General features: G+C 35.0%; 1 protein-coding gene across 1 annotated transcript; it reads right to left on the bottom strand.

Moving 5' to 3' along the window:
- Positions 1-262: 262 nt before the first annotated feature.
- On the bottom strand, positions 263-10,295 carry LOC113616740 (dmX-like protein 2). Its single transcript, XM_027100132.1, has 4 exons — positions 10,056-10,295; positions 4,901-4,998; positions 4,297-4,462; positions 263-2,973 (listed from the first exon to the last, which is right to left on the bottom strand). Exons 1-4 carry the CDS (start codon positions 10,161-10,163, stop codon positions 2,650-2,652), a joined length of 696 nt encoding a protein of 231 aa, XP_026955933.1. The 5' UTR covers positions 10,164-10,295; the 3' UTR covers positions 263-2,649.
- Positions 10,296-10,628: the final 333 nt, after the last annotated feature.

Genomic DNA, 10,628 nt, shown 5'->3' on the forward strand with positions numbered 1-10,628 from the left:
AAAATAGATAGCTAGTGGGAAGCAGCCGCATAGCACAGGGAAATCAGTTCGGTGCTTGTGACCACCTAGAGGGGTGGGATGGGGGGGTTGGAGGGAGGGAGACGTAAGAGGGAAGAGATATGGGAACATATGTATATGTATAACTGATTCACTTTGTTATAAAGCAGAAACTAACACAACACTGTAAAGCAATTATATTCCAATAAAGATGTTAAAAAAAAAGAAGAAACTACAGGACAAACAATCCGACTTCTTTAACAAATAAACTGGGGGAGGGGGAGAGGGGTAACTAAATATGGATCAAAACAGACATAAGAGTCACCTCAGCCAATCACAATATATAGGCATCATATGGATCTTGTTTCAAATTAATCAACTGTATAAGATTTTGAGAGAACCAGGGAAATTTGAAGACTGAGTATTTAATTACTAATAAAATTGTTATGTGTTATAACAATGACATGTGTTATTGTTTTTTAAAGAGTCCTTAGTTTTTAGAGATGCATGTTGCAATATTCACAGATGAAATGATCTGTTGTGTTTGCTTCAAAATGAATCTATACAGTATTGAGAATGGGAGGGTGTGGAAAGGATGGGAATATATATATGGCTCGAGGTTGGTTATGAGTTGATAACTACTGAAACTGGATGATAGAGTCAGAGACTTTCATTATATCATTCACTCTTCTATGTATACATAAAATTTTCCCCAATAACACACAACCTTTTAAAAGTTAACCTGGAAAAGATTAAGAAATAAACAGAATCTTCCTTCTGTAAAAATGTGTACATTTTATTAAAATTACCTGGGTAGGTCAGATATTTTTCTTCTAAAGGTTTTATTTCCTTTCCTTTAAATAAATTTAAAAATATTTACAGTAGTCCCTCCTTTTCTGCAGTTTTGCTTTCCATGGATTCAGTTACCTGAGGTCAACTGAGGTCCAAAAATATTAAATGGAAAATTTCAGAAATAAACAATTTATAAGTTTTAAATTGCGAGTGGTTCTGAGTAGCACGACAAAAATCTCGCTCCATCCTGTCCAGAGTATTCCACCCATTAGTCATTTAGTAGCCACCTGGATTATCAGATCCACTGTCACGGCACCATAGTGCTTGTGTTCAAGTCACCCTCATTTTATAATACTTAATAACGGCCCCACGTGCAAAAGTAGTGATGCTGGCAGTTCATCTATGCCAAAGAGAAGCGTAAGTGCTTCCTTTAAGTGAAAATTTGAAAGTTCTCTATTTAATAAGGAAAGTAAAAAAATTTGTAAGCTGAGGGTACTAAGATCTAAGGTCAGAATGAATCTTCTGTCCGTGAAATTGTGAAGCAGGAAAAAGAAATTCATGCTAGTTTTTCTGTCACACCTCAAACTTCAAAAGTTATGGGCACAGTGCATGGTAAGTGCTTAGTTAAGATGGAAAAGGTAATAAATTTGTATGATAAGATTCTGAGTGAGAGAAACAACATCTTTCATTACAGCATATTGTTATAATTGTTCTATTTTATTTTATTATTAGTCACCATTGTTAATCCCTTACTGTGCCTAATTTATAAATTAAACTTTATCATATATATATATTAAAAAAACATAGTTTATATAGGATTTGGTACTACCCACAATTTCAGTCATCCACTGGGAGTCTTGGAACATAATCCCTGTGGATAAGGGGGTACTGTGTATTAAAATATTATATTTCTTTTTTGTAAAGAAGAAGTAAAAATTGAGCCTGAATCTCTTTATTCATGTAAGCTCTTTTAATGTTTAAAAATAATATGTAATAAAAATAAAAGGCTAGAAAATTATAACTATGGAAAGTACAAAATGAAAAGTAAAAGCTTGTATCTCCCCACTCCTATTCCCAAAAGATAACCAGTGCCGGTAGTTTCTTGTGATTTGTTCCAAAACACAAAAAATGGAGAGGGAGTGGGAACCAGACACAGTACGTGTGTGCACACACGTGTGTATATGCACGACATATATACATAAAGTGCAACAAGAACCATATTGTTCTATATCTTAGTTTTTCACTTAATAATACAGCACATATTAACACATCACTCTACCCCATTTTTAATAGCACACTGTTTCTATAGTACGGATATATTATAATTTATATAACTATTGTATTGATGAATATTTAAAATGTTCCATTTTCTAAATTATTGCAAACAATGCTGCTAGATACCTTCCAAATGCTTTTAAAAATCTAAATTATTTGGTATAACTAAGAGTAAAGAAAGTTCGCCACGCAAGAATAAAGTTTTTGTAGGCCCATACACTAAACCAACATGTGTAACAGCCAAAATTTACACTTTTTTAGGAAACCGGCTATTATGATACATAGAAAGAGCTGTGTGATGTGGAAACATTCTGTATGCTTCAGTCTAATATATATGAAATTAGAATAGTATGGTAATCTTATATGCCTTGATATATAGCTATGAGAGTAAAAATGTGTGTGAAGTCTTCTTTTACTACTCAAATTATGATAACAAAATGCTAGATTCAATTATAGATAGTAAGTGACTAAACCTTTAGCCACACAAGAAATTTTGATACTAATTTCTCAAAGTTGAAAAGTAAATCTGGTAATGATCGGTTGTGTGTGGGGGGTGTGTGTGTGTGTGTATTATCTAAGTGAACATCAGTTCAGAAACTGTCTTCTTTTAAAAAAGAAAAAGAGAAATCCACAAAATGTTCTACCTTGACGTTCATCATCCTCCTTTGGTGTTTGTTCCAATAACGTGTCCAAGGCTCGGGCATAATCTTTCATTACCCAGTATGCAAGACTACGTAAGAAAGGATCAGGATGTAATCTTTTGCAATCGAATCCTGAGGCATCCTTTTGGCAACCCAAAATCTTCTGATTTAGGATGGATATATAAGTGGATGAAGTCTCAAAATCAGATTCATATAAACGGGCAATTACCATGGCTAGCTGGATATCTTCCATTTTTTCAAGACATACCTATAAATTTAAATATTAAGAAATACTTATTTAATGATAATTATTTAGAGATACGAAATATCCAACTGATACCCTGAAATTATCCACTATTTATATTCTCACAGTGGAGGGAAGAGGTTCAGAGGTTGAGACAGTGAAGGGTAGTAATATGCTTGCTTGAAAGGAGATTAAGGAATAGCAGGAAGATTAAGAAACTAGAACTTAGTAGCTTCCAGCCTAGAAAGATCATTTATAAAAAATGCATAAAATGAAGTATATCAACACCATCTCAGACTTAGATCAATTCAAATAACATTCATCTTTAAATTAAATACCACTTATGACATCTAAATTTATGTACATCAGTTCCTGTTAATTTCCAAATATATTTCCATATAAACATAATTATTACTATTTTAAAAGAATCTTCTACTTACATAGCAAATAACTTAAGAAATAAAGCCACATACTCTATTCTTACTCTGAGTTTATATTCTAAAGTAGCTACTCATCTGAGAATCTGAGGTCATGCAGGCAATATGAGCATCTCTCACTCAATCAACATTTCTCTTCTTTGCCTGAGTATCTTCTAGGATAAGCTTCCCATTTCAAAATTATAAATATTTGTTACTTTAAAAACTCATACATCTGAGATAATTCTGAAAATATGACTAATTCTAAACATAAAGTACTTTCACTTTGTTGGATATTTCCTATTTTTTCTATGATATATCATTTCCAATTATGTTTTTCCTTCACCTGTTTGGATTATTCACTATAATAATAGGTATCCTAAAAGGAATATCTCATAAACAACAGAAATATTTGTAATTATTCTCTTAACCAGCTACCAAGATTGTGTATCAAAAAATGTGAAGTTTTATCTCTTCCCATTCACCTTCCAATATCTAAGACTATATTTCAAAACAGTATAAACTGCAATCTCAGTTCCTTATCTATGAATTTCATTTAGACGAAAAAGAACTTAAAATATCTGCCTGTCTACACAAAGTAAGGAGATTGTGACCTATACATACTTAAATAGTTCAGAATCACAAGATGGTCAGGAAAAAGATATTCATAAACCATTTTTCCATACACTTATACTTGAAATACTTATCTTGAAATGCAATATTCTCTATATAAAATTTTTCATTTATGTTTCTACATGTATTTATTTATAATTCCATTATCATTGTGCTACTATTTAAGTTAGTAATCTCTGTAGTTATTCTCTACCCTCTATCCTTACAAACATATGACCAAACATTACAGTCTCCTCCATGATCTTCCCAGGTTTTCAAGCTCTTACAGGTATTTCATAGCATGTTTTCTTAGTTATACCTCAATGGCATCTTTCAATGAACCAGCTAACAAGAAAAAAGCAGCAGATTGTTCAAAGCGTTGTTTTCCAAGTAAAGAGAAAGCGTTTTTCAAAGCGGCTTTACGCCATCTATCTTCATTAAAATTGTGGCTGAAAAATGTTGTCATTTTTTCATCATGCTGTGACCTGGGAACCAGAGCACAAACATCAGTGGTTAAACCAAATTTAAAATAGTTTTAATCCTTTACAGAATATATGAAAATAGAAAATGAAAACCTCAAACATCCATCTAAAAGAAGAACAATAACAACTTTAGTGGTAGGTATTTGTTATTAAGCTTCTCTTTGTTTCTTCTAATAAGGAGAAAACTCAAAATACCTTAAGTATACATGAATAGGAAGCAAGTGCACTCTTTACTTTCCAAAGTGCTTTTATCAACTTATTTTTAACAATATCCCACTCTTTAGGTTAAGTTCAAATGATATTCTATTTGTTTTGCAGATAAAGGAATCAAGGCACAAAAAAGGAAACTGATTTATCTAAGTACTTTCAAAAGCATTATGTTTCTGAGTCACAGCACAATCTTCATTCCATTAAACCATATTAAGTGTTGAGGAAATTTACCTAAACAGACCCCACACTATTGCTTTCTTCTTCATTGAAAGGTAGAATAATGCAGCATCCAAGGCATCATTGTTCCTTTGAAAAGAAGCTTTGGCAACCTAAACAGTCAATAAAAAGTTATACTGAATTAACTAGTTGATAAACAAATTACAACAATTAATGCTTCCCTACTACTTCCATGGATGACACAAACTATGCAGATGGGAAGAGCTGACTCTATTCCACAATCGCCAGTAGCTTATAATACATGCTCCTAAAAACAACCCTTTGTATACCAGTAATTACAATAAAAATAATAACAGCAACTAGTATTTACTGACTACTTACCATGTACCTTTCACTTATCTTACTGAATCACCACGATCCAAGAGGTACTATTATTATCCCCATTTTACACATGAGGCGACTGAGACACAAAGAGGTTAACTGAATTGCCTAAGGTCACACAGTAAGTAAGGGGTGTAAAAGGGATTAGAACCCAGGTAGTAATAAAACTGTCTAAGATAGGAAACAATAAAGAATGCAGAATATTTGATAGGTAAGACCTTTTCTTTTCTTTTTTTTTTTTTCTGGCTGTGCTGCACAGCTTGCAGGAAGTTAGTTCTCCAACCAGGGATCGAAACCGGGCCCCCAGCAGTGGAAGCACAGAGTCCTAACCACGGACCACCAGGGAATTCCCAGTGAGACCTTTTCTTGAAAATTAGACATATTAAATTTCTTAATGTTTTGTAAAAGTTAAAATGCTGACTTCTATGGTATGTATATGCGATTTCACATTTCAAAGCTCTCTCAACTAATACTGATACAGACAACTGTAAATAAATATCAGTTATACTCACGCACATGCATACACACACATTTTGAAAAATACAAAAATTAATGTTTTAGTTTTTTTCTTTAAACATAATTTTCCAGTATTTTTTAAAATTAATTAATTAATTTATTTTTGGCTGTGTTGGGTCTTTGTTTCTGTGCGAGGGCTTTCTCTATTTGCGGCAAGTGGGGGCCGCTCTTCATCATGGTGCGCGGGCCTTTCAATGTCACGGCCTCTCTTATTGCGGGGCACAGGCTCCAGACGCGCAGGCTCAGTAGTTGCGGCTCATGGGCCTAGTTGCTCCGCGGCATGTGAGATCTTCCCAGACCAGGGCTCGAACCCATGTCCCCTGCATTGGCAGGCAGATTCTTAACCACTGCGCCACCAGGGAAGCCCTCCGGTATTTTTCAATCAAATTCTGACAGTTCTGAAGGACTGACACATTCTTTCTGGCATGTAATTAAAATACAGGTGGTTGAAGCTCCATTATTTTGAAGGGCTTTCAAATTTTAGTTCTTAGAAATTCCATGAGAAAAAGCCTTAATGAATACATAATTCCCCTTGTACCATAACTGATAATAACCTCCTTTGAGCCATATGACCAAAGTTGCTGAATTTATAAAGAACCAATCAACTCAATGTAAGTTTAAAAATTATTAAGCCAGTAACACTGTTGTACATAATCATACGGTTTTGAATACAGTACCATACAGACCACATATTTCTCAAAGATACTGATATAACCTCTGCAAATAACTAAGTTGAGAGGTATAACGATTAAAAACAATGGATGTTTTATTAATGAACACTGACTGATGGTAGAGCAGGAAGCCACCAAGGCATGGTAAAGAGGAGTAAAGACACCTAAAATCACATCACCAAAATGCTTTTATTCCTCTTCCCCTTTTTCAGTATTTTCTCTGCCTTCAATCATTTAACTTAGTACTTCAATGTTTAATAATTCTTACAAGAATTTTTATTCATCTTCAGCTAATGAGTTTTTGGGCTGGCCAAAAAGTTCCTTTGGTTTTTAAGTAAAAATAAAATATACATTTTTCATTTTCACCAAGAATTTTATTGAACAACGTATTCACTGTTTTGTTCTACTACCTTCTGCCAGTTTTCAAGCAACTTCATAATTCCATCTTCCCAAAACTTTTTATCTTTTTGAGCAAAGAACTGTTCCAGGTGCCTTTTACAGTCTTCCAGGGAATGGAAATATTTTCCATTAAGAGAACTTTGTAAAGACCAAAATACATGGAAATCCGAAGGTGCAATGTCTGATGAATATAGAAGATGAATCAGAATTTCCCAGCCAAGCTGTAACAGTTTTTGCCTGGTCATCAAAGAAACATGTGGTCTTACATTATCCTGATGGAAGATTATGTGTTTTCTGTTGACTAATTCCAGATGCTTTTTGTCAAGTGCTGCTTTCAGTTGGTCTAACTGGGAGCAGTACTTGTTGGGATTAATCGTTTGGTTTTCCAGAAGGAGCTCATCATAGAGGACTCCCTTCCAATCCCGCCATATAGATAACATCACCTTTCTTGGATGAAGACTGGCCTTTGGTGTGGTTGGTGGTGGTTCATTTCGCTTGCCCCATGATCTCTTCCATTCCACATTATTGTACAGTATCCACTTTTCATTACCCATCACCATTTGTTTTAGAAACGGAACGTTTTTGGTACCTTTCAGTAGAGAATCCCATGAGGAAATACGGTCAGGAAGGTTTTTTTCGCTTAACTTACGTGGAACCCAAACATCAAAGCGATTAACGTAACCAAGCTGGTGCAAATGATTTTCAATGCTTGATTTGGACATTTTGAGTATGCCGGCTATCTCCCGCGTGGTATAACGTTGACTGTTCTCAGTTAATGTCTCGATTTGATCCCTATCAACTTCAACTGGTCTACCCGACCGTGGAGCATCGTCCAGCTTCTCGAGAAATCTCCAGCACAAAACTTCGCAAACCACTTTTGACATGTTTAATTAGTCACAGCGCCTTCTCCATACACTGCACAAATCTTCTTTTGCGTTTCAGTTGTGTTTTTACCTTTCTTGAAATAATAAAGCATAATATGCTGAAAGTGTTGCTTTTTTCCTTCTATCTTCAATATTAAAATGGCTACACAAAAATTCACCAATTCTGATAAGCGTTTTTTAAATCCGTGCTCATATGACAGCTGTCACAATACAATCTAAAAATTTGTTTCGAATGAAGTTGAAGACAACTAAGTGCTACTAGAGCCAGCCTACAGAAAAAAACGAATGAACCTTTTGGCCAACCCAATATAACATATATTTCAAGGGAAAAAATTTTACATTTCCTTTCGATTTAATTTTAAGAGATAAATTACTTGTGGAAATAAATCATACGTATATATCAGAAATACTCAATTACAATGACACAACACACTGATGACAAGAAACTGAAGAGACTTTGTAGAACATTTCAGATAAAATATGTCCTCCTCTTTTTCCATTGCTTTGGGATATGAAAAAAAATTAATGGGGACTTCCTGGTGGTCCAGTGGTTAGGACTCGAGTGGTGCTTTCACTGCCGAGGGCAAAGGTTCAATCCCCGGTCTGGGAACAATCTTAAGATCCCACAAGCCATGTGGCGTGGCCAAAAAAAAAAAAAATTAACGTAGATATTGTGTAATTTATATGCTATAACAATTAATTTCCCTGTACATCAGAAACTACATCTCTTGGTTGGTATGAGAACAAATTCCTTCTTACATCTGCCTATTTTGAGAAGAGAAATACTTATATATTATTGGCAGCCTTACATGTAGCAGGAAAATGACACTTTTACACTTACATTTCAAACTGTGATGTGAGGACCATGAACACCAGAATCACAGGATGCTAATTCAGATGAAGATGCCACAGCCCTACCACCTCCAACCCACTAAATGAAAACTTCTGAGAGTGGAAGTGAGGGATGTATGTTTCAAACAAGTTTGCCAGGTGATTCTTCAAACACTAAAATTTAGAAACTACTACTGTAGAGGAATAAATTCCTCTTGGGGGAAATGAATTCATACTCCACAAATGTAGTATCATTAATCGTACTTCTGAGAATTTCAATGGACTCCTAAAAGTAAACAAAACAATGACAATCCCACTCTCCTAATCACGACAGAGTAGAAAGGGCACAGACTAAATCTAACACTTCTAAATGATGGGAGTTTGGGCTGGTTACCCAACCTCTCTGAGTCTTAGTTCCATCAGGTGGAAAATCGAGATGGTAACATACAGCTGACGAGAAGATTATATGAAATAATTTATGAAAAGCAACTAGAACCAAACCTGGTACACAAAAGGTGCTCAATAATGGTTAGTTTCTGCAACACTGAAAGAATTTTCAGCTTCTACTAAAAATTTTTTAACAATTTTATTTTCTACTAGAAAACTGATTCCAAAAACCCATTTTAAAATTTATAGCATGAGGGGACTTCCCTGTTGGCGCAGTGGTTAAGAATTCGCCTGCCAATGCAGGGGACACAGGTTCAATCCCTCGTCCAGGAAAATCCCACATGCCGCAGAGCAACTAAGCCCATGCGCCACAACTACTGAGTCCACGTGCCACAACTACTGAAGCCCTAGCGCCTAGAGCCCGTGCTCTGCAACAAGAGAGGCCGCTGCAATGAGAAGCCCGCGCACCGCAACAAAGACCCAACGTAGCAAAAACAAAATTAATTAAATAAGTTAAAAAAGAAATTTATAGTATGTGTCATTTGCTGCCATAGATATGTTCTTCAAGTGCACACAAATCAAAATTTTTTGAATGGTATTTTAAAAGTGCACAGGAAGTTTGGTATTTATTAACCTAGCCATGCAGAGAATCTTTTATATAAAAAGAATGATTTGGGACTTCCCTGGAGGTCCAGAGGTTAAGACTCCACGTTTCTGTGCTTCTACTGCAGGGGGTGCGGGTTCCATCCTGGTTGGGGAACTATGATCCCGCAAGCCATGCAGTGCAGCATGCATAAATAAATAAATGAATGAATGAAGAGAACTTTTTTTCTATGTAATGTATGTAACTGACATACAGTTTGTATTTTCTTAAACTAGGATGCACCTCAACTGATAGCAGAAAATATCTGTTCCATACATATTATATACTTAGTATATATGGCAAAAGACAATTGATATACTGCTTGGACATTTTATAAAGGTCAAGTTTTAGTTTTAAAGGTCCAAAAATTTTTATTTAAGAAGTTCTCAAGATCTCAAGATGTACATACTAATCCCTCACCACAGGTTTTCTGGAAGATAATACCTTTTATGCTTTAAGAAAAGACTTAACTTCAAAATCCAATGAAGTAAAGTTACCTTTTCAATGCATCTTCGAAGAGTGTTAATATTCCTCACCCACCAACCTATTCCCATAGCTCTTAACTCAGACCACTGAGGGTCCCCTCTCTGAATTGCCGGAATCATATTAATCAGCTCTTCCTCAGCCTCAGAATGAAAAGCCCAGGCAAAATGGCAAGTAGACACACCTAAATTAGAAATACAAAATAATAAGTTTCAGAACTATACCAAAACAAAAACAGAACCAATTTTTTACATAATCATGTATTTATTCATTCTGGAGAGAATTTTCATGCTGAAAAAAAGTATCAAAAGATTTCATCATTCAGGATTTTATAGTATAAGCTTCTACATACGAGATCACTGACAGGATACACAAAACCAAAATCTTTCTGAAACGTATTCGCTGCAAGAATAGAGACACTAAAACTTAATTGCTGGAAAGAAAGATATTTGAATATCAAGCCGTTCATATGTACGTACACACACCAAACTGATCAAGAGTAAAAGCTCTGGTCAAGTCAAAATATGTTGGTCCATGTACGTGGATGTTGTTTCACAGTGCCACTTGCTTGCAGACCATATCCTTCA

Source organism: Aethalodelphis obliquidens, unplaced genomic scaffold (genome assembly GCF_003676395.1).
Source record: "Aethalodelphis obliquidens isolate GAN/ISIS:26980383/991018 unplaced genomic scaffold, ASM367639v1 scaffold443, whole genome shotgun sequence".
Classification (NCBI taxonomy): domain Eukaryota; kingdom Metazoa; phylum Chordata; class Mammalia; order Artiodactyla; family Delphinidae; genus Aethalodelphis; species Aethalodelphis obliquidens.

Excerpts from the sequence above, each read along its gene's own strand:
- LOC113616740 (XM_027100132.1), bottom strand. The coding sequence starts at position 10,163 with ATGATTCCGGCAATTCAGAGAGGGGACCCTCAGTGGTCTGAGTTAAGA. Across the intron at positions 4,999-10,055 it reads TTCGAAGATGCATTGAAAAG|GTTGCCAAAGCTTCTTTTCA; the intron begins GTAACTTTACTT and ends TTGACTGTTTAG. Across the intron at positions 4,463-4,900 it reads ATAGTGTGGGGTCTGTTTAG|GTCACAGCATGATGAAAAAA; the intron begins GTAAATTTCCTC and ends TCTGGTTCCCAG.